The 24,313-nt window shown below is 47.5% G+C and overlaps 1 protein-coding gene across 1 annotated transcript in view; it reads left to right on the top strand.

Moving 5' to 3' along the window:
* The window catches only part of Map3k9 (mitogen-activated protein kinase kinase kinase 9), a 75,802-nt gene that overhangs the window by 43,049 nt on the left and 8,440 nt on the right, over positions 1–24,313 (top strand). The window contains exons 3-10 of the mRNA XM_059279552.1: positions 2,116–2,296; positions 12,239–12,387; positions 13,044–13,219; positions 15,266–15,506; positions 17,035–17,157; positions 17,666–17,819; positions 21,571–21,683; positions 22,746–23,558. Of these exons, the coding sequence (XP_059135535.1) occupies positions 2,116–2,296; positions 12,239–12,387; positions 13,044–13,219; positions 15,266–15,506; positions 17,035–17,157; positions 17,666–17,819; positions 21,571–21,683; positions 22,746–23,558 (1,950 nt within the window). The remainder of the gene's footprint in view (positions 1–2,115; positions 2,297–12,238; positions 12,388–13,043; positions 13,220–15,265; positions 15,507–17,034; positions 17,158–17,665; positions 17,820–21,570; positions 21,684–22,745; positions 23,559–24,313) is intronic.

The raw sequence follows: 24,313 nt of genomic DNA, 5'->3' as shown, positions 1-24,313 counted from the left end.
CACTCTCTCTGAGGACAGTCGATGGCTGGTGACCTCTAGAATGGGAATGGGGAATTTCCTTAGTGTCAGTCGCCTGGCTATTTGAATGTCTACTTTCCTGTTGTTTCTGCCTTGGAAGATTCTGGAAAGGTTATTTTTTTTTTGTTTGTTTGTTTGTTTGTTTGTTTTTGTTTTGTTTTGTCTCTAAATATGGAGAGGAAGGATTTTTTTCTTTCCTTGTTTTGTATCTGCTCAAGCTCCTGGGTGGGGGAAGCCAGGGTGTGGAGGGATGTGTCTGGAGTAGAGAGGGTGTGGGGAGGAGGGACGCTTAGTCCATTAGGTCTAGGGTGGGGTTGTTTTCTTTCCAGCCTCCAGTTCTGTAGCTACTGGTAATCCCGCCATACTGCTGCTTTTCTGAGCAGCACGTAGGACTTGGAGCTCTTTGGCCCCTATCCCTTCAAGATGTGACAGTTCAGTGGGTGGAGTAGGGGTGGAGAAGAGGGGTGTGGCTGTGTCTTGAAGCACCCCCTCCCATCCTTAAAGTTGACCCAAGTACTGCCATCCTAGGCTCTGTTCTTTAGCTGTGGAGGGGTCTTTGTTGTCAGGGTCTGCAGTGTGAGTGAGGCGTCTCGGTACAGCCTACTTCAGAGGCCCTATAGCACATGGAGGATAGTGAGAAACTTCTAGGTCAGCTTGGCACTCTGGGCTGAGAGTTAACTTGTTTTTACTTTTTTCCCAGGCCCAGCTGAATCCCTTTTAAAATGTAGTTGCTACACTGTCTCCAGCAGGTTTCTTCCTCACAGAGTGAAGAGGGAACCTTCCTTCTTGCTCTGAACTCCCACAGACACAGATTCAGGCAAGGCTGTGTCCAGCTAAAGAGCTTTGCTCACACAAAGCTTTTGAACCATCCCACTTAGGACAAGGAGGTTTGTCCTGCACTTATCCAGACAGCTCCCTAGTCCCCCACTTGGCAGAGTGTACAGTATGGCACCTTAGTCAGTTACGTTTGGGGTGATTTTTAGCTAGATTGTCTCCCACCAGGTTACATTTATGGCTGGGACCACCATATGGGTGAGGCGGCTTCTTCAGCTGCCTCCCTAGGAGAGCCAGGCTGCCTCCCACACTGCAGTGCTTTGGAGTCCTCCCTGCACCAGCTCATCCTCCTTGAGCATGCTCACTGAGGATATCATGAGTGTGTGTGCATGTGTGTGCCTCTGACCCTCCCCAGCTCATCAGCCATTTCTCACTTGGTTGTGGGGGGCCTCCCTGGATTATGATGAAATCTCCAGGACCCAATAGGCAGACTTACTTAAGAGTGTCAGGGGTGTCCAACCCACAGCATATGGGCTTCACGTGTGGCCCAATACAAAATGATAAACTTACTTAAAACACGCATTTTTTGGGGGGAGTGGGGATGGGTTATTTTTTGCCATATATATATGTATATACATATATATGTATGTATGTATGTATGTATGTATGTATGTATGTATATATACTGTAACTCAGTTGTATGGTTCCCGAACGTGAACTTTGTAGATGATGTTAGTGTCACTGTGTCAGAAGGTAGGTGGGATATGCTTGTAAGGGGGTCACAGATGCTGTTTGCACACTGTATCTGAAACTGTGAAAGTCCAACATGCATCTCCAGTCCCTGGGGCCTGTGAGGGGGTATAACCCAGGTGGCTGCTCCTCAAAGAGTCCTTATGACTCACAGCTCTTCTGTCAGTCACTCTGCGGCAGGAGAGCAGGCTCTCAAATCAGGCTGCCTGGGATCCAGCCCTGAACTGTGACACAAAGAGGGCAATACAGGCTGAGTTCCCCTAATCCTGAATGGGTAGGACCAGAAGAGTTTCAGAACTTGGGGTCCTTTTAGATTTGGAAGCACCTTTGTAGACTTTTACCTCTAAACTTTTTTTTGGGTAAGGGATGTTCAGCCTGGAATGCCTGCCTTGTGAGGGCATTGTGGGCACTTGAGATGATGCCAGCAGAAGTACACGGTGTGGAATGAACATGGTGTGGGTTCTGCCGTCTGCGCAAGATGGCAGAGCAGAGCCTGCAGGAGGTGGCGGGGGGATGGTGGAGGCCCTGTGATTAATGCTTATCTGTCTTCTTCTGTGTTGCTTTCTTCGTCAGTATTGATCCTGCAGAAAGTGGAGAATGGAGACCTGAGTAACAAGATCCTGAAGATCACTGACTTTGGCCTGGCTCGGGAATGGCACCGGACCACCAAGATGAGCGCGGCGGGGACATACGCTTGGATGGCGCCCGAAGTCATCCGTGCTTCCATGTTTTCCAAAGGCAGTGATGTGTGGAGGTAAGATCCAGAGGTGCAACCTCCGAGTTCCCGACAGGTCTGCTTTGCCTGCACATTTCTGAACTTGTGATTGAGGTTGCATTGGTCTAAGGCACCCCAAGTATGTCTGGATGACCCCTTGAATAATCTGTACTGATTTCTGTGTTGCTAAGGGATGCTGTGGCAATTGCTTCATCTCTGAAGGCACTTTATGTGGTAGATAGCTCCTCAGGAGAGGTCAGCAGATTCTAGGGGCACCATGTACTTCCGTCTCTGACCTGTAGGGTGGGAAGTCACCCTACACCAAGCAGTAGCTTGGCTCAGTCACATTGCTGGGCTTCAGCAGCTGCTACTGCTGGACTCAAGGTGAACTTAACCCGGTGTCCTCCCTGTAAGCTCCTGAGCCAATGCGTACTCTGTGCTGTCCTTCTTGATAACTTGGAAATTATCCTTTCCAGTTATCTATTTATTCTTCTACTCAGGACTCTGTATGTTGGACGTTCATCTAGAAATGGGAATAGATGGGTCCCCAGCAGGCCCTAAGAGCTGTGGAGTTACAGATTAGACATGGCCAGCTGTCTCTACTAGCAAGTGTCAGTCTAAGAGGTCACAAGGACATAGATTTAAAAAAAAAAAATCATGTTGCCATTGAGGGAGGATGAGCTGCCATAGGATAGACGTTGTCCTGTCTGAAAGACAGTAGTGACACCTTCACCTGTACAAGAAAAGACTGGGTTATCAGTGCACCTCAGCATAGGACCAGTGCTTCCTCTCACATGACAGAGTAGGCACGTGTGCGTGTGTTTATGTTTCTATACATGTGTATTTCCTTTAAAGTGACTTCCTTGAGATATCATTTGTATATCATAAAGCACACCCTTTAAAGTGTGTAGGTCAGTACTTGTTAGCATTTATAACGCTCACTTCAGGACTGGGATGTAGCTCAGCGGGTAGAGTAGTGTGGACAGGACTAGTGTGCACAGGACCCTGGATTTCGATCCTCAGCACCAGAGAACTGGGTGTGGTGGTATGGGTATGTAATCCCAGTACTCTAGAGGTGGAGGCAGGAGGATCAGAGGTTCAGCTAGTAGAGGCCAGCCTGGGATAGGCAAAACCCTGTCTCAAAAAACAAACAAACAAAAAAAACCAGAAACAAAGACCCAACAAAACCTAAACAAGCTGAAGTACACGAGTAAATTGAGCGTCATCCACTACTGTTAGCTGCTTCCTACACTGCTATACCACGTTTCCACACACCAGATGATTTAAAGCCACAGAGGTTTGCTCTTTCATAGCTCTGGAGGCCAAAAGTGTGGAACAGGTACAGCAGGGCCCTGTCCTAAAGATCCTAGAGGAGACCCCAGTCGACTTGTGGACTCTAAGTTCTAGAACATCAACAGATATCGTTCAGGCCTTCATTTAACCCACTGCGATCACTGTTTCCAAAAGAGGAGGCATGAGAAACCCCATGCCTCCTGCTTGTCATACTTTCTCCCCGTCTGACCTATTTGCTGTCTCCGGGTTAGACTCCCATGGCCATTTCACACCAGTGGACTCACACAAACTGTGTTCCTCTGTCACATACTTCTCACATTTAACGTAATCACAAGTCCACCCATGTGGTAGCTTCATTAGAAATGCATCACTTTTACGGCTTTTTAGTATTCCGTGATACAGGCAGGCCATGTTTGCTCACTTGCTCATTCATTACGTGATAGTGATTTTTCTCTTTGGGGATGTTATGAATAAGACTACTGTGGACATGGACACATGAATTCTTTTGCGACTGTGTGTTTTCTGCTCACTTGAGCATGTGCCTTCATGCATTTAAGTAGATGTGTAAGTTTTTGAGGGCCTAACAAAACGTTTTGTCCACAGATGCTCCGTTGAAATCACAGTGGTCCATTCCACTGACTTCTCCACTTCCATCTGTCACTTGGTGCAGCTCTTTGAGTTGTACCTAGTCTGTGAGGCAGTGTTTCACTGGGTTGGTGGGCTGTTTGTTTTTCGAGACAAGGTTTCTCTGTGTAGCTTTGGAACCTGTCCTGGAACTCACTCTGTAGCCCAGGCTGGCCTCAAACTCACAGAGATCCGCCTGGCTCTGTCTCCCAAGTGCTGGGATTAAAGGCGTGTGCCAGCATGTGCCACCACTGCCCGCTGCCTGGTTTCACTGCATTTTCAATTTGCATTTCCTGAATGACTGTTGAAGTTGAGTCTTTCTTGTGTTCATTGAGCGTTGTGTATCTTCTCAGGACACCTCTCTGTTCAACTCTTTTGCCAATTAAAAACTGGCTTGTCTTTTGTTATTTTTGAGTTTTAAAATATTTTTATTATTGCATGTATTTTAATACATGATTTAAATTTTTTTTCCACTCTGTATTTTTTGGCTAATTCTCAGTAGAGTAGTGTGAAACCCAAGTGGTTCTTAGTTTTCTCTTCTCGCCTGACATTTGGTGTCAGCCTCAGGAAGCATTGCCTCAGTCAGGGCTGTGAAGATTCTTAGCTCTGTCTCCTTCTAGGGATTTTATAATCTTGGTTCTCACCCTGGGGTTTCTGATCCATGTTGACTTGATTTTCATGTGGTGTAAGGTGGAGGCCAAGCTTTATAGTTTTGTATCTGTTCACTTGTGTCGGGACCACACATTGAAGAGACTGTTCCCTTCCTGTGGAAACACTCTGACATCTTTGCCAGAAACATCGCATGGGACATGGGAGGTTTGTTCCTGGGCTCTCAGTTCTCTGTTAACATGTCTGTGTCTGTGGGTAAGGTCTGAGGGTAAGCCAGTATCACTGTGTCCTGATAAACATGTGGCTTTGTAGTAAGTTCTGAAGTTAGCAATGAGAGTCCTCCAATTCTGCTTTCTAATGCTTTATAAATCTTAGCATCATTTTGTTAATTTTGTAAAATAAGCAACTGGGATTTTATTATTATTATTATTATTATTATTATTATTATTATTATTTTAAAGACTGGCCTCATATAGCACCTGCTGGCTTCAGATTAGATAAATAGGCAAAGATGCTCTTGAATTCCAGATCCTTCTGCTTTTGTGTCCCCAAGCACTGGGATTATAGGTGCCATCGCCTCAGTGGACACCTAGGATTTTCAGAGGAATTGCGTTTAACCTGTGAATTATTTGGAGGACTATGGACATCCTAGAGATAGTGTTTTTCAGTCCATAAATGTGAGACGTTCTCATTTGTTTAATTTCTTTCGGAGTTATTTGGTACTCTGTATATCCATTCTCATCTTGCTGTATGTTAGTTACAGAGTGAAGAACCTACTTGGGAGTAAGTTTTCCTCCTTGTCAAGTGTTTGACCTGATAGTTCACTGCTACAGATCTCTAAAAACAGCAGTCCCATTGCGGCTTAACACTCTCACTGTCTCACCACACACTGGTGAGACTGATGCTAATTAGGCCTCGTTGGTGTATTAATTAACCTGGTATGACAAGGAGACCCATCGATATGGAAGCTTCCATAAGAGAAGTGTATTTCTGCTTCAAGGAGTGGTCCAGGCAGCCCAGGTTGGCTGGACAGCTGTGCCCTGCGAGACCCAGGTCCTCCGGGTTCCCTTCCTGTCTTTGTCCCAGTGGTTTAATCTGAGCTGCAGTTACTTCTGTGTTATAGTCTGCAGGAAAGGAGGCCAAGCTTATCCATAGCCAGAAGCTTGTCTTTGATGTGAAGACAGTCTGCATGGTGTACACGGCTCCTCCGTCCTGTCTCATTGCCTGCACTCACTTGTACACAGCTCCCTATCCCATTACCTGCTCTCACTTGTACATAGCTCCTCCATCCCATTACCTGCTCTCACATGTACACTGCTCCCCTGTCCTGTCCCATTACCTGCTCTCACTTGTACACAGCTCCTCTGTCCCATTACCTGCTCTCACTTGTACACAGCTCCTCTGTCCCATTACCTGTACTCATTTGTACACTGCTCCCCAGTCCTGTCCCATTACCTGCTCTCACTTGTACACAACTCCTTTGTCCCATTACCTGATCTCGCTTGTACACAGCTCCTCCGTCCCATTACCTACTCTCACTTGTACACAACTCCTTTGTCCCATTACCTGCTCTCACATGTACACAGCTCCTCTGTCCTATTACCTGCACTCACTTGTACACAGCTCCCAGTCCCCTTGCCTGCACTCACTTGGCTCTGAAGACACCAAATGCAGCTTTGGCTACTGTGTGTCCAGCTAAAGCTCTCTTGGGAACAGGGACCCCTGAGTCACAGCTACTGGGCATGCTCTCCTTCCCTTCCCTCTCCTTACAGGATAACGTGCGTATTCTCCTGTCTCGCTTCTCTCAGGTTTTGTTCTTTACTCAGTTGCTGCTGCTGCTGCTGTTGCTGCTGCTGCTGCTGCTGCTGCTGCTATGATATGGACAGACTCACCAGGTTCCATGCCTGTTCTTGGCAGGAAGGGAGTGTGAGCACCTGGTTTAGGGTCTTATAGTGATAGAAGTGGCAGTCAGGAAAGAACAGGGCTACCGAGGGGCTTGTTTGTCTTCCATGGGGGAAGACTCTTTCAGCTTTTACCCAAATACCCTGTTAACAAGTCTGAGATTTGGGTCTTGTCCCTAAAATCACTGCTGGTGAAAGCCAGTTGAAGAGGCTGTAATGGGAGACATCTTAACAGGACAGGCTGAGTGGTGAGCTTCAGACCATTGAGAAACATCTTCCAGGAAAATACCTTGAATATTGTCACGTGGTCTGCCAGTATCTTAGTTGGGGTTTCTGTTGCTGGGGTGAAATAGAAAGCAACTTGGAGATGAGAGGGTGTATTCACCTTATGCTTCCACATCACTGTTTATCGTGGAAGGAAGTCAGGACAGGAACTCAAGCAGAGCAGGAACCTAGAGGCAGGAGCTGAGGCAGAAGCCATGGAGGAGTGGTGTTTACTGGTTTGCTCTTCATGGCTTGCTCAGCCTGCTTTCTTATAGAACCCAGGACCACCCGCCCAGGGGTGGCACCACCCACAATGGGCTGGGCCCTCCCCCATGGGTCACTAATTAAGAAATTTCTCTATAGGCTTACCTACAGCCTGATCTCATGGAGGCATTTCCTCAATTGAGGCTCCCTCCTCTCTGATGACTCTAGCTTGTGTCAAGTTGACATAAAACTAGACAGCACAACCAATGACTCTGTAGCTTAGATTGTCCTCAGGGAGGCTGGAGAAATGGTTCAGTGGTTAAGAGTGCATACTGGCCAGGTGGTGGTGGTGCACGCCTTTAGTCCCAGCATTTACTTGGGAGGCAGAGGCAGACAGAGCTCTGTGAGTTTGAGGCCAGCCTAGTCTACAGAGTGAGTTCCAGGACAATCAAGGCTATACAGAGAAACCTTGTCTTGAAAAACTAACAACAACAACAACAACAACAAAAACAAAGAGTGCATACTGCTCTTGCAGAGGATCCAGGCTTAGTTTGCAGCATCCACGTTGGGGAACTTAAAAACTTCCAGTGACTAACTGGAGAGGATCCAATACTCTCCTGGACTCTGGAGACACCTGTACTCACAAGTACACATTTCCTTCCCCCATAATTAAAAAAAATTAAGTAAATTTTTTTTAATAATAAAATTGCTCCTAGGACGTATAAGCCCTTGTTCCAGTCTGGTGGATGACTGCAGCTTGAAAACCTAATATGCCTGCCTCTTTCCAGCATTCTTAGCTCCTGTGCTGTGGAATTTTCTTGAAGACACGGTTTACTGCCTCCTTTATGTGGGCCCTCCCCCTCCACTCAAGCATACTCTGAATGGCTCTAAAAGATCTCTCGTGTTTACCAGAGGAAAATACCTGTCCATTGCTATTCATACAGCAACGCTTATGTACTGGAAACACATCACCAACTGTATGCTCTCGCTCCAGTGCAGCCTCTGCCAGAATGATTGACTGGCAGATCCAACAGGGCTCCCTGCAAGGGTGGACACACGTCTAGGAACTTGTAGAAAGCTGATTCTTTTACTCCTGCAAGTGCCACGTATTTAATTTTTACTGTGTGCCATGCACGGCCATACACGGGTCTCCATCCTCCTCCTCCCTCTCCTCAACTCTTATGCCTCCAGGTAGAGCAGATCACAGACGACCAACAGCCCAGCAGGGTAGAGCTTCCCTCACTGATGCTGCAGGGGGTAGAGCCCTGACTCCTCCCTCTTACAGGTGGCCTGAGACTTCTTCATTGGCTGCCTAGAGAGGCCTAGTGGGAAACCACCGGAGAAGGGATGCCGGGACACAAACCAGGCATATTTAGGTCTTTGAAACACACTGTACTTAGGGCCCAGACACTAATCATCTTTGCTTGGTAAAAGCTTCCAAGTGTGACTACTGTCTGGGTAAGTCACAGTCAAGGTTTGGGAGAAGTATAGTTTTTCTTTATTTCCACCCTGTCCTCCCGTTCCTCCTTCATTCCCTCTCTCCCTGCTGGGGGTGGAAGCTGTGGTCTGTATATACTAGACAAATACTCTATCACCAAACCACATCCTCAACTCTGATAGCATAATTCTTGATGGTGTTCAGGGGTTATGGTAGCACACCCACCGTGCATGCACACCTGCCTCATCCACACCACAACTCATATGTCCTTTTTTTTTTGAGAACTTCGTACGTGAGTACCATAGTTACATCATTTCCACCCCCCCTCCCTTTTCAGCTCCTCACATGTCTCTCCCACTCCCTCTCAAATTTATGACTCTGTTTAAATTATTACTGTTTTATACACACAACCTACTGAGTCCATTTAATGTTGCTTATATATACATGTTTTTAGGGCTGACGACTTGGGATTGGATAACTGTCTGGGGGCTTGTCCCTGAAGAAAACCAATTCTCCCTCATTCAGCTGACATTGATTGACTCTAGCTCTTCATCTAGGAGTGAGAGTTTCCCATCCACTTGGGCACGTCAACTGGCGTCATTGTGCATGTCTTGTTTAGGCAACCATATTGTTGAGATTTCATGGTTGTAGCTGCCCTGCTGTGTCTAGGACACACTATCCAGCAGCAGGTGTCCCGGGACTCTGACTCTTAGACTTTTTCTGCTTCCTTTTTCACACTGTTCCCTGAGTCTCAGGTGTAGGGGTTGTACTGGAGATGGACCACTTGGACACCCATAGTCACTTACTCTGCGTTTTGACCAGATGTCTGTAATAGTCTCCATCTATTGCAAAAAGAAGATTCTTTGATGAGAGGTAGGAGCTACAGTTATCCATCTATAGACACCTATTATGCCAAGTGAGAGGCCACGAGCATCCGAGGATTCAAAGCTATTAACATTGTCCCCACTCTTCAGGAATCATAGAAAGGCAAACAACCAACTACAATGCATGGCAGTTAAAACCATGGTAGGCTTGATGAGTACCTGATGTTCTCATCAGCTACCCACTAAAATCTAACTCCAGTAGAGAGACAAGACAAGCCTTACAGCTGCCCATTCCCTGTCAAGATTCATAACGAAAGTGACAGTATCTAGAAGTCTTAACAGAGTAAAGCCGGATGGCTGGACCACCCCAGGGGGCCATTTGTAGGCCCCCAGACTCAGTGCCTTGGTACATAGGCTGGTGCATTGTTTGGAGTCGTGCTAGATAATCTGGAGTGTTTCTGAGCAAACTGTGCTTGGTCATCTTTACGTGCTGACCCTTATCCTTAGAGCTCTGACTTTCCTCTGTCACTTCGCAGTCAGGAATTAGCTAAAGGTTATTTGCTTTTCCCACTCTGGTCTGGTTTAGGGTTTCCTCTTTGTGCCCTGGTAAGTCTGTTGTGGCTTACCTCTGTATCCTGTCCTCATTTTGTTTTTTCTGTACCTCTCACTAATTTCTCTATGGAAGACCTATGTCTTTTACCCTGCTTTCCAGTGTCTAGAGCTGGGCATCTATATATACACCACTAAACCCATCTAAGATTTCACTTTCTTCGATTGCCAAGTAGTGCTCATACTTGCCTACATCCTTGCAAGGATTCAGAATGATGTTGTAAAATGCCATACTCCCTGTACATGCAGGGTATCAGGAAAGGTGCCAGGCATGGTAGCACATGCCTTTAGTCCCAGCACTCCAGGAGGCAGAGGCAGGCAGATCTCTGAGTTCGAGGCCCGCCTGGTCTACAGAATGAGTTCCAGGAAAATCCAGGGCTACACAGAGAAAACAAACAAAGAAGCAAAAAATAAACAAACCAAAAACGAAGTATGATAGGTTTGGCAGAGGGGCACAGTGTCAGAGTGCTTGCCTAGCATGTGCAAAACTGTAGGCTCAGTCTCCAGCTTTGCAGGAAAATCTGAAGGAAAACAAGAGTCTAGTGTGCGGGTGCACACCTGTAATCCTAGCACTCAGAAGACTGGAGCAGGATAGGAAGTTTGAAGCAGCCTGGGCTACATAGCAAGGCCCTTTAAAAAAGCAAGGTATCCTGAAACATACAGGGTTGCTGATTATCATCATCATTTTGCCTTTACAAAAATTTTTAAATTAGATGTATTTATTTTATTTTATATGTGTGAGTGTTTTGCATGTATTTATTTATTTTTTAAAGATTTACCTTATTATGGGGGGTAGGGGTGCACATTACCCAGAAGATGGTGCTAGATACCCTGGAACTGGAGTTACAGATGGTGATGAGCTGACATGTGGGTGCTGGGAATCAAACCAGGATCCTTTGCAACAACAGCCAGTGTGCTTAACCACTGAACCATCTCCCCAGCCCCATTTTGCATGTATTTATATGTGTGTACTACGTGCATGCCCAGTGCCCATGGAGATGGGAAGGGGGTGTCGGATCCCTTGGAACTGGAGTTACAGATAGTTATTAGCCAGCATGTGGGTGCTGGAACTGATTCTGGGTTCTATTCAAGAGTAGCAAGTGCTCTTAACCACTAAGAAACCCCTCCAGATCCATCATCATCATCATTTAATTAGTACATCCTTTGTTGCAGCTGCACACTACTGAGGAGCGTTACAATAAATTTGAGGTTGGTGTGGCAGGTACAAGTAGAGCCTGCTTTTTGGATACTCACAGACTTACGTTTTCCTGTCCTAACTTATTCTTGGAAGGACGGAATGCTGTGTAGTTTTGCGTGGTTTTGGTTGTGGCTCTATAGACTAATTCTTCCATTATGGTTTGTGCTCCACATTTCCTGACTCATAGATGATAAAGACATGTTTCTGTGGACTTGCTAGGTTGGGAGACACTGAGTTCTCACATCTAGTGTGCTGCTCTACCCTGCTGACACAGTCTACCCTGTGGAACTTTACTCACAGAGCTAGACAGAGGCTTCTGTGAAGGTCCTATTTGTACCAATCTGGAGTCAGAAATGTGTATTAACCTAGCAGCAGACATTTAAAGAAATCTTTTGCAGGAACAAAATCCATGTTAAATAAGTGCTCATTGGTTTTCTGAAAAAAAAAATGTATCTGTGACAAAAGTTGTCTTAAAAATAGCAAGATTCTGTTTGGAGAGAGAGTCTCTTCTACAGGCATATTTTATTAGCACTAACAGAATCCATCATGGTGGTGCACGCCTGTAATCCTAGCCCTCAGGAGGCTGAGACAGGAGGATTAAGAGTTCCAGGCCAAGACTAAGCTACATAGTAAGACCTTGTTCTAAAACAATAAAACTGCTGTAGCCATTGAGTACTTATTGAAGCTCTTAAAGACTCATTTGATTTTCTGGCAACTTGTGAGTCTAATAGTGTTATTTGCTCTCTCCAGAGGAGGGATTACAGGCTCAGAGCAATGGAGTGATTTGCCCATGGATTTGTGGGTAGGGAATGATGGACCAACACTTTAAACCAGATGTACCTCGCTCCAGAGTCTCTGCTTTTCGCAAGTAGGCTTTGTGGCTTCCCTTTATGTTAGTGTGTCTCTTCCATTAGTCTTCTACGGGTTGAGGGTGATGTGGGATAAACCTTGGTAGCTGTTTTGATGAGGTAGTAGCTGTTGTTTCTTATGTAGTTTCTGTCTTGTTCCTCTCCCCAGCTATGGAGTGCTGCTTTGGGAGCTGCTGACTGGTGAGGTCCCCTTTCGAGGCATTGATGGCTTAGCAGTGGCTTACGGAGTGGCCATGAACAAGCTCGCCCTTCCTATTCCTTCTACATGTCCGGAGCCTTTTGCCAAACTCATGGAAGGTAAGGAACTCCTGGCCTGAGGAGAGCTAGTGGCTGTGTACCTTTACACAGCACTCAGATGACATTTCCTCATGTCATGAGGTCTGCTGGAGAAAGAGGAGATGGAGTATTAGCCACCCAGGGCAAGAGTCGGGAGGGAGAGCTGTTTCTAGACAGTGGCCACACCCTGCCAAAGCAGGTTCCTTTCTGCAGTGACGGTAGCAATTAGTAACTAAAACCTGCTGTCTTGCATTCCAGTGTCTCATTGTGTAATACAAAATAAGCTACAGTGGCATTTGTTCCCAGACCTGAGTATCCTGTGTGTAGAACTGAAGGTCATCAGGGAAGAAAGGGACTCTCAAATCACTGAGTTGGAAACAGAATTTGTGAGACATGTGAAGCTAAGCCAAGTGAGGAGGGAAGGGGCCTACTGTGTTGGTGGCCAGGCAGCGACTGGGTAGAATGCACTCTTTTGACTCACCCTGATGCTTTTCTCGGGGACGGTAGCTTGGGGGGGGGGGGGGGAATGGGGGCATAGTCACCCCTGGTGCACTTGTGAGCGGTTAGCTGCCAGCAGTATCGGGCACCGGCAGCTTTGTTCTCGCTTCCCTTGCACTGGCTCAGCAAGAGCGTACAGGGCAGCGCAACTGACTTCCACTTTCCCCTCTTCCATTCAGACTGCTGGAACCCCGACCCCCACTCACGGCCATCTTTCACGAGTATCCTGGACCAGCTCACAACCATAGAAGAGTCTGGTTTCTTTGAGATGCCCAAGGACTCCTTCCACTGCCTGCAGGATGACTGGAAACATGAGATTCAGGAAATGTTTGACCAACTCAGGGCCAAAGAAAAGGTAGAGAAGAGGGAAAGGCATGCCTTGTCTTAGCAGAACTGCTTCATTGGGGTTCTGGACTCAGTGCGCCCAGCCACTGATGCCAGTGCCTTCCTCCTTGGAGTCTGCTTGACTGTCCACAGCACAGGTGCAGCTGTGGACAGCTGCCAGCAAGTGTTTCCTCCTGCTACTTTAAAATGGACAGTTCTGGAAGGATGTCCAGGTTCCACAGGGCCCTTCTAGAGGGAGGGCCATTCCATGAAGGGTACGTCAGGGTACGTCAGCCCTGAGAGTCGCCAGCAGAGCATCTTGTGTGGTCTTTTGGAGTCAGTCAGAAACAGGATAGGAATTTGGCACCTCTTGGCTTGCTGGAGTCTGATTCTGGGTTTGGTGGCCATTCCTCCAGTGGCCCCTCTGTTTTTTTCTGTGGTCTGATCGATCCTAGCAGTCAGTGTCCACACGGGTGAAACTGATTTTGTGCAATTGTATGCCCTGTGCCGTCTGGGTAGGGCTAAATCCAGAGGTCTGAGAAGTCTTGGCTAACTTCCTTTTTCCTTCTCACTCTGTGCTGTAGAACTATGGGGGAGTTAATAGTTGTGTGATAGCCAGGCATGTTGGCACATGCCTGGAATCTCAGCCCTCAGGAGGCTGAGGAAGGAGGGTTGTAAGTTTGAGACCAAACTGGAGTACATCGTAAGTTCTAGACCGGCCAGGGTTATAAAGTGATTTCAAGCCTGGGCTATAGAGTAAACTCTGTCTCGGAGATTAAATGAATAAATAAATAGGAATGTGATAATAATCTCATTTTGTTTCTCACTTTGTTTTCACTTGAGAAGTTTCACGTAGTATGTGGGGCAGGTGCGATTGTTTCCATCTCACAGCCGAGGGCCAGTGGCTTCCACCTTCGTGGAACTAGTAAGTGAGGAAGTAGGTCCTTGAACCTGGGCCATCTGACTCTAAGCCCTGTGTTCTTTGCAAAACCATTGTTATACACCGACACAAAATAACTTCTGGATCTGAATCAAAGAGATTAGGCTCCTTCACGGCATAGTGATCCCAGGGGCAGTACAGCTGAGCTTGGCAGGTCATTCACGTGCAGTAGCGGCTGGAGGGAGCTAATGGCGAATCTTTAGGGGTCCCTCTGGGTGAGCCAGTGAGGCCTTCCTATCACTACTACTCATCCCAGTTAGGAGAACCTCCTCAAGGGGCTGGCTTTTGTTAAGACTGCTAAATCACCGACTCATGGCCACCTTTGTTTTGGATTGATAAAATCATAATATAATTTATAAGTTACACAAGCCAGTAGGAAAAATTAAAATTGGATCTCGTCAATAAGTAGTTACAGTCATCCTCCCCACCCCACTCCCATCCATGGCTTTGCTTTCTGTGGCTTGATTTAACTGCTGTCAACCACTGTCCGAAACTATTAAATGGAACATTCCAGAAGTAAACAGTTTCATGTTTTAAATTGCATGCTATTCTATTTTGTTTTGTTTTGCTTTGTTTGTTTGTTTGTTTTTTTTTTGTTTTGTTTTTTGAGACAGGGGTTCTCTGTAGCTTTGTGCCTTTCCTGGAACTCACTCTGTAGCCCAGGCTGGCCTCAAACTCACCGAGATCTGCCTCCCTCTGCCTCTCGAGTGCTGGGATTAAAGGCGTGCGCCAGCACCGCCCGGCCAATTGCATGCTATTCTAAGCGTCATGATCTAGTCTTGCTCTGCCCTTCCTGGGAACAGTCATCCTTCTGACACTGTGCATACTATCCCAACTAGGTATTATATTGATCTTGGGTTTCTTGTCGGCTATTGTGATATGGCAATTCTGGGTTCAGAAAACCCTGATTTTATTTAATAATGGTTCCAAAGGACAAGAGTAGTAATGCTGGTGATTTTAGTATAATATATTGCTATCATTATCCTCTATTATTAGTTGTTAATCTCTTACGGTGCCTAATTTAAAGGTTAAATTTTATGATGGAGGAATGTGTCTTATCTTTTATGATGTACTGTGTGAGACACACATTCTGTACTGAGGACCACTCTTCTCTCTGCTGGCTTCCCCTGTCTATAGGAGCTCCGCACCTGGGAAGAGGAGCTGACACGGGCTGCACTCCAGCAGAAGAACCAGGAGGAGCTGCTGCGACGCAGGGAACAGGAACTGGCTGAGCGGGAGATTGACATCCTCGAACGAGAGCTCAACATCATCATCCACCAGCTGTGCCAGGAAAAGCCCAGGGTGAAGAAACGCAAGGGCAAGTTCAGGAAGAGCCGACTGAAGCTCAAGGATGGCAACCGCATCAGCCTCCCCTCGGGTAGGTGGCCGAAAGAGAGCAGGGCTGGGGGGGGGGGGGGCTGGGGGGGGGGGCTGGGGGGGCGGGGTTTGCGGGAGTTAGGCTGTGCTTGGAAATGCAGACCATGGCTCTCAAAGCCTGTTGGGGTGGGCCGTCTTGCTCAGTGGATGGCAGGCTTTCTGGGGAACTGTTCCTTGTGAGTGACTGCAGAGTATACAGTGATGATAAACCCACTAGACCCAAGCTGCTCAAAGCGTGGCAGTCTATAGAGCACACTTCACTGGAGGCAAAAGCCGGAGAAGAATGGGTATCATCAGGGTGAGGGGGTTCTGGGGTGTTCACTTATGAGGAATCTTAACCCTGCAAAGTTGTTAGCCTCAGGTGTCTTTTAATAATTAGCCCTCGGTGCACTTAACGTTAGGCTAATATGTAAAAATCCATATTATAAGATTGCTTTATAGCTAGTCAGAACTACATTGGCTCCATAAAGGTACATTTTCAGTACTGTTATGGGGAGGGACGGCAGGGGGGATATGCAAAGAAATAAGAAACTGTGAATTAGAGTCTTGGTGGAGTGTAATGTGCCCAAGGGGACAGGTGAGTATTTCTATAGATTAAATAAGTTCTTCATGTTCTAAATCTATAAGGCCTTGGGTTAGCAAGTTTCTTAGACGTGTAAGGAAGCAAAGAAACATGGCATAGTCAGAGGAGCTATGGGTGATGTTTAAGCTTTGGGATGGTGGCTTGAGCACAGACAAAGGAATTAAGTCATTGAATTGAGAGACTGTGCTCATGGGAGTGCACACTGCTGTCATTGCCACACATGGGTTGTTGTTATTGTAGTTTTGTTTTGTTTTTGCAAGTATTTCGGTACCTCTGGAGCATCTAGGCTGTGCTAGGACTCTGCTGTGCACTAGTAATGCAGATAGGAAGCTGTTGTTCCCATCTGCAGGGAGAGTTTAGTCTAGTGGGCAGACCCCAGTGCCTCTCTGGTGGACGAGGAGGCTGAAACTCAGAACTTAAGAGCTAGAGTTTCATATTCTTCATGCTGTATCGAAACTACCTTTGAGGTGTGTGAGGATTAGGGTCATTTCCCCATTTCCGTTGAATCCCTGCATTCCCACCATGGGCTGGTTCTTAATACTCTGCTCTGCCTGCACTTTGGGAGCAGCATCAAATGCTTCCTGTTTGGTACCTAAAAAGGACACGGATGGTGACAGGTCATCTGAAGCATAATTTCCAGTACCATTTGCTGGAATAATCCACAAGGTGACAAGCACTGAAAAGCAGCTCTCCTTTGTAATCGCTCCACCTATATCCATTAAATAGGGAGCTTTATGAAGACTGCCATCTGTGGTGTGTTCATCTTGGCACGCGTCCCTTTGGGGAAAAAGAGATGGCTCTGAGAGAGAACATTTCCCGGATAAACAAAGCTTTTCGGGAAACCGAGGCCTATCCCTCAGGCCTGCCTGCCAGGAGACGTCGGGTTTCTTGAATGAATTTGACTGTGTGATGATCCTAACACACGCATTTGTCTCTCCCCAAGCAGATTTCCAGCACAAGTTCACAGTGCAGGCCTCCCCGACCATGGATAAAAGGAAGAGTCTCATCAGCAGCCGATCAAGCCCCCCGGCAAGCCCCACCATCATCCCTCGCCTTCGAGCCATCCAGTGTGAGACAGCTTTTCCCCTGCTCTGCTCGGCCCCTGGTTAATTCAGGCTTGTTCCAGCCATAACTGCTGCCACCTCCCTCAACAGTGTGTCCACACACGCGTGTCCATTTGCTGACCCTCAGCCCTCCTGCCCCTTGTCCCTTAAGTTCAGTGTTGGCTCCACTTTCAACCGTCAGATAGCAGCCCAGGGGCTCGTGGGTAGGGGAAGCGCTTTAGTGAATCGCCGCAAAGCAATTTGGAAACTGGAATGATGCAGATACAGACTGGTGCCCACCTTGAGGACCTTCATACTGTTCGCCCTGTTGGGCATCACTGACCTTTTTCAGTCTGTACTTCCCAAGCTGAGGCTGTCCAAAGCCTAGGTCCTAAGAAATACTGTCAAAGCTTTAGCATGTGCCAAACCCAGACTGGTTTTATTTTCACTATAGGACTTCCTTGAAAATAAGTGTGTGTGGTCTGTCTGTCAGTTTTGGAGAGACTTCTCTTACTCAACCCTTGTTATTCACAGTGACGCCAGGTGAAAGCAGTAAAACCTGGGGCCGGAGCTCAGTGGTCCCTAAAGAGGAAGGGGAGGAGGAGGAGAAGAGGTTCCCAAAGAAGAAGGGCCGGACGTGGGGACCAGGAACACTTGGGCAGAAAGAGCTCACCTCAGGAGATGAAGGGTAAGAGCCAGCTGATGTGAAATTCTTAAAGACTTAAAGACGGGCACAGCGTTTTAAAATACGATAGGAAACACTATGTTTCTCTCGTGTGTATTTTAATACTTTCTGGGAAAGTATACAGGTTTTGTTTTATTTTATTTCATTTTTTTTAAGATAGACTAGCCCAAGCTGTCCTCAAGCTCTCCATCCTCCTGCCTCCACTTCCTGAGTGTTGGAATTACAAATGTGCATGAAGCTCTTCCTGACCTTTCTAGAGTTTTCCAGTCTCCTAGCTCTTGTAGGGCAGGAATTGCCAAGCTCTTTCCACAAAAGGCCAGATGACGTTTTAGGCTTCTGGGTCCGCGTGGTGACAGAGACATATGAAAGCTGCCCTGGACTTTGAGTAGTACATACATGAATGAGTACATGTAGCTATCTTCCAGTCAGACCTTAGGAAGACAGCTGGCAGGCAGGAATGGATTCAGTCTGCTGGTCTGCTGCCCCCTACAGGTGATCTCAAAGCAGCAAATAGCCCAGATAGGATGGAAATGTAGGAAGTTGGGCTAAGTCGCCTACTTCAACCTGAGTCTTTCCTATGAAACAGAGGAAAGGGAGGAAAAGCAGGGTTTGCAGGACTTTCTCCTGTTAACCTGTTAGACGGAGGCAGCCACCATAACTCGGCCCTGATAGTGCCCTAGACTATACTGTGGGGCCCCTAACCACATATGTTAGTGCCCTTCCAGGTAAAAGGTCTTGGTGCTGTGTCCTCATTTGTAGGCTCAAGGCCTGGGAGGCAAATTCTCTGTGTCAGTTTTTCACAGGCCAGGGAGACTTCTGGCCATGAGACTCAGCTCCACATCTAACTGTGGGTGCTCGTGTTTTCTCACCTACAGAATGGGCCTAAGACTAGTCCCCAGCTTGTGGAGTGGATGTAAGGGTTCCTTGTGAGGTGCATCAATTAGCTGGCTCATGGTGAACGTACAAAGTTATCAGCTGGGATGATGATTCTCTGCCTTTCATGCCATCTACTTAATACCCGAAGTGTGGCCATCATGGTTTGTATTTCTTCTAGAATACCCCTGGCTAGTCTAAGTGTGAGGATTGTAGTCCTATCAGTTTTCAGTGATTTCCCATTAGTCACTGAACGGGGCCTCCAAACCTGTCAACCGGCTTTGGTAATCTTTTGAATACTAACATTTCACATTCAAACTCTTCCTGTGTCTAAGCTCAAGGGGGGAAAAGCAGCAATTTGATTTCTAAAGAACCAGCCCTGTCAAGTAAGGCTTTGAAATCACAAAGCTCCTTTGAATAGAAAATGTACACTTGGAGGACAAGCTGCCTGTGCTGTGTGTGAATGCAGAACTTAAGGCCTTGGAGGGCAGGTCAGCAAGTCTACAGCACTCAGGAGAGCAGAGGAGGGATGAGAGCCTTGTTGTCTGTCTGTCCTTCGTGACCTGCCTTGGAGAAACGCAGTCACCCCGAATCATTTGCTATTTCTGACATTAATTCTGAGGTTAACCAGGCTAGCTATGGATTCTGGTAATTAAAAATTTTCAACTAATTTTTCAGTGAACATACAAAGCAATGTGTTTCATTGTAGAATTTTCATTCATATGGATCATTACAGTTTTTCTTATACCCTCACCACCTTCTCCTCTGACCCTTTCTTGCAGGTCCCTTTCTCTTCTCAGATAGGATTCTAGTGACTTTTCTGGTTCTGCTTCACTTAAAGTTTTTGGTTTTTTGTTTTGTTTTGTTTTTATTGTTTTTTGTTGTTGTTGTCATTTTTTGTTTTTTGTTTTTTTTGGTTTTTTTTTTTTTTGGTCTTAATAGTAAATTAACCTTCTTTTTACACTACAAAATGCTAACTTTGCACTTTTCTTTCTCCTTACATAGATTTGTCCTTGCAGACTTTTGAGTCAATTAAGAAGCACGTGCCTTGATTATTTTCATTATTCTCAATTCTTATTGAAGAAATGAAAGTGTTTTCTAGCAAACTTGAGTCCAGATCTCTTTGATATCAGAAATGTTAGCGATCTCTCCATGATAGTATTTCTAATTTTAGTGTCTGTTGACTGAAGAAAATTTATAATGAGAAAAACCTTGGATTCAGCAAAATGAATTCCCATCTCCCCTTTTTATCCAACAGTACATGTCTGTGGGAAACAATAGTTCACTGTAGGCAGCTTGGGTATTTTCAGATTCACAGCCCCTTACAGTTGCCCTCTGGCTATCCAGTCTTTTCCTGGGGTGGGTTTGCTGATTGGAGAAGCCACCTGACTGGTCTAGCCTGAGCAGTCTGAGTGTGGGGGAGGGTGAGCTGACGGTGGTCTCCACTGCCTCTTGCTGATCCTCTTTATTCATTGAAGTTCCCCCCAGAGACGGGAAAAAACTAATGGCTTAAGTACCCCATCAGAGTCTCCACATTTCCACTTGGGGTGAGTCTGCTCTCCACCCATCCATAAGCTGTATTGGTAGCAACTGCCCTGCCATTTCCTTGTTCTCATTCCTCATCACTGCAAGGGATGAGCTGATTGTGTTTTTAAGAGCGGTACCCCGGTGCACCTTGGGAAAATCCCTCTGTTTACCCACCCCAGTTGATGGGATGCTCCTTGCATACTGTTTCTAGAGAAGGCCACTTGGCTATATATCATTGAGCACTGGCTAATTTTTTATTTGCTAATCTGGGCTTCCTTGGGCCCCGTACTAGAGGAAATGTGAGAACACTGCCGTCAGGAGTCCCGGGCTGTGGGTTTAGCAGCTTGCTTCTCTCCAGCTCGGTGTTCTGTTTGAAACCAGTGGAGTCTGGGATGTGTCTTAAGTCACCAGTGTCCCGGCAGCGCCTAAAACAGAGTTCTGAGGCCAGGGAGAAAAGTGAGCCTTCTCCCTCCCTCTGGTGGCTTGGGGCTCTGAGAGGACAGGCTTTCGGTGAACAGGTAGAGTCCCCTTGGATTGATATGCTAGGCTTTCAATGCCACCATAACGTGCCGATGCCTCGATGCTCCCTTTTATTGCCCTCTAGGGCAAAGACCAGTGCTTGCAGACCTCAGATCCCCCTTTGTAAGGGAGCCGATGGGGGATCCATTCTATCTCTGGAGAATTGCCAGACTTCCCAGTGAGCTGATGGCAGGGTTTGAAATCAAGCGGCCATCCTTTGTCACGGTGCCCAGATAAACGGAGGGCTGGAGTCCCACGTAGTGTCTTCCCCATATATGTCTGTCCCAAGTGCACTGGGTTGGTGCAGCTTTGTTGCTTGATTTTTTTTTTTTTTCCTTTTGAAGAGTGAATGGCTTTGGAAGCTTAAGCATGCGAGATAGAAGCGTGGAAGGAGAACCTGAGAAACATGAGTGGAGTGGCCCGGGCCATTTCTGCGGGTTCATCTGCTCCATGCTTGCTTTGCACTGCAGGTGTTTGCACTGAAGTACTTGTAACGTAATGAGTGTACTGTGTCCAGATCCTGTGGGTTGATTGCCTCTCCCTTAAGAAGGGCTCAGACGAGACCTTCCACAAGCTTGGTCCTTACTCTGTCCGCTTGCCCGCCTGCTCACTCGATCTTTCCATGGCTCCACAGCATGTGAGGGGCTGGATTAGACCACCGCTTTGCATCTCCTGGAGCATGTACACTTGTCTGTGAAGTAGGTGGGCTCGGGACAAGTTGTCTGGTCCCCACGGCTTTTCAGTGTGATTAAGTGGACAGACGTTTGCCGAATGCCCGTGGAAGCTAGAGTAAGAGAAGTCGCCAGTGCTGACAAGTCTCCTCTTCATTCTTCAGCCTCAAGTCCCTGGTAGATGGATACAAACAGTGGTCATCCAGTGCCCCCAACCTGGGGAAGGGTCCGAGGAGTAGCCCCGCCCTGCCTGGGTTCACCAGCCTTATGGAGATAGGTAAGTATAGCTTTTGTCTTGGTTTTCTCCCTGTTTCCTTAGAGGATTCTTGACCAGACTTCCAGGATCGTTTAAGGGTTCCTAGTATTATCCGTAGTGTTTGTCTCAGATTTGTTCCTTACCTCTGATCCTCTCCTCCGTCCCTTCCATTTTATTGTAAACCATACTTTCCTTGTATTATAGCCATGGAATCTATCTTTGGCTTCCTGCCCCAAGAGTCCAGCAATCATCTCCCCAGGGCAGTGAGCAAGGATGAGGACTTGAAGTAGACCTTTCCCCTTCCCAAGCCTTTCCAGTGTTACTCTCTGGCTGTGAATGGTGGCTGAGTTCTCTAGAAGCTCCCCCAGTATTCTTTTCTCTGTAGATTTCCAAGTCATAATAGGCCCATCAGTGGAACAGATTGCCCTTCACCCATGTAGAGGATTCTCATTTCTTGTGCAGACCAACTTTAAGACATGTTGCTCAGCATAGTGCTAGAAATCCAAAGCTCTTTTAGTTTTTTTGTTTTTTGTTTTTCGAGACAGGGTTTCTCTGTGTAGCTTTGCGCCTTTCCTGGAACTCGCTTTGGAGACCAGGCTGGCCTCGAACTCACAGAGATCCGCCTGCCTCTGCCTCCCGAGTGCTGGGATTAAAGGCGTGCGCCACCACCGCCCGGCTGCTCTTTTAGTTTTAAGGACAAAAAATATTCGAAATGTTTCTTTTATCTGGTATTCTAGGAATGCATACTGCATGTTCTTGTAAGAGTACCTATGAGGCTAAAGGTATAGCCCCGTGGCAATGTACTTGCCGAGTAAGGTTGTCTCTGGCATTATACACACACTCAAAGGAGTCCCTATGAAAGAGGCAGCAAATTAGCAGATCCCCTTTTCTGCAAGTAGAGAAATGGGCTCTGGGATGCAGATAAGTTTCCCATGTTGGTCTCAGTTGAATGTGGCAGAATTGACCAGGACCCATTGGCTCAATGCCCAATTTCATGTCCTGTATCTCTGACACAGAGTCAGGCTGGGAGGAGGACTGGACTCTTCATTCTGTATCTCTCTGCCGTTTATCTGATTTTCACAGAGGATGAAGATGGGGAAGGCCCAGGGAGTGGAGAGAGTCATCTACAGCATTCGCCCAACCAGTCCTACCTCTGTATCCCATTTCCTCGTGGAGAGGATGGGGACGGCCCCTCTAGTGATGGAGTTCATGAGGAGCCCACCCCAGTCAACTCAGCCACCAGTACCCCTCAGCTGACGCCAACCAACAGCCTCAAGCGCAGTGGGACCCACCACCGGCGCTGTGAGGTGGCTCTGCTTGGCTGTGGAGCTGTTCTGGCAGCCACAGGCCTAGGGTTTGACTTGCTGGAAGCTGGCAAGTGCCAGTTGCTTCCGCCAGAGGAGCCTGAGCCACCAGCCCGGGAAGAGAAGAAGAGACGTGAGGGTCTTTTCCAAAGGGCCAGCCGCCCTCGTCGGAGTACCAGCCCCCCCTCCCGAAAGCTCTTCAAGAAGGAGGAGCCAATGATGTTGCTAGGAGACCACTCTGCCTCCTTGACCCTGCTCTCTCTCTCCTCCATCTCCGAATGCAACTCTACCCGCTCCCTGCTGCGCTCGGACAGTGATGAGATCGTAGTGTATGAAATGCCAGTCAGTCCAGTGGAAGCTCCGCCTCTCACCTCGTGCGCCCACAACCCTCTCGTTAATGTCCGAGTGGAGCGCTTCAAGCGAGACCCCAACCAGTCCCTGACGCCCACCCATGTCACTCTCACAGCCCCCACGCAGCCGAGTGGTCACAGGCGGACTCCTTCTGATGGGGCTCTTAAGCCAGCAGGAGCCCCTCCAGCGCTCGCAAGCCGGAGTCCCTCCAGCAATGGAATGAGTCCCAGTCCTGGGACAGGTGAGTTCGGGCCACTTCCTCTTTTCTCTTCGCTGCTTTTGTGGCCCCCAGGGAGTAAAGATGTTTGTAGGTGGCTCATTTCCTCTTTCTGCTTCAGGATTGGGATAAGCCCAAAGAAATTTGAATTTCTTTTCTTGCTCAACCACGCAAGAGATATGATCTGGGATTGGCAAGGGTGTCCAGGGCTGGCTGACGTCTCTCTGCCCTGGACCATGGGCATCTTCTCCTGAGTGTGAAAGGAGACAGGCTGGTTGCAGGAAGAGCCAGCATGGACCCAGTGGCACGCTGAGACCCTGCTCTGGTGCAGGGCAGTGGTCCCAGCGGCAAGCTTATTGTTCCTAAAGATCCTGCAGCTACAAGGAAGGAATCTTTACCACACCTAGGAAGGGTGTTTTCTGCCGCATGCTTGGGCCCTGCCATTATGGCGTGAGCTCAGAGACACACCTAAGGTCAGCTGCCACTCACCCATTATGTTCGCTGTCACTCCTCCTTGAGTCACCCCTGTCCCTTCAGACCCGGAGACGTGTCCGGCGGGTGGCTGTCCACATGCACGAGCCCGCCTTGCATCCGACCCCAGAGACTCCTGGGAATTCATGCTTTCAGCCTAGGGCTTTGCTGCCCTTGCTGCCCTTGCTCCCTAAAAGCCCCGAGTCTGTCTAAGAAACATCCCCTAACCCAGTGAGAGAAGCAGAGGTGGCCACAGCCCCTCTGGAGAGGTTGAAGTGTGCGGGACAGTTGTGCCCCACCAGTTTGTG

Source organism: Peromyscus eremicus, chromosome 14 (assembly GCF_949786415.1).
Source record: "Peromyscus eremicus chromosome 14, PerEre_H2_v1, whole genome shotgun sequence".
In the NCBI taxonomy this organism is placed as follows: domain Eukaryota; kingdom Metazoa; phylum Chordata; class Mammalia; order Rodentia; family Cricetidae; genus Peromyscus; species Peromyscus eremicus.
Note: the sequence above shows the minus strand (reverse complement) of the source record. Positions and strands in the feature narration are given on the sequence as shown.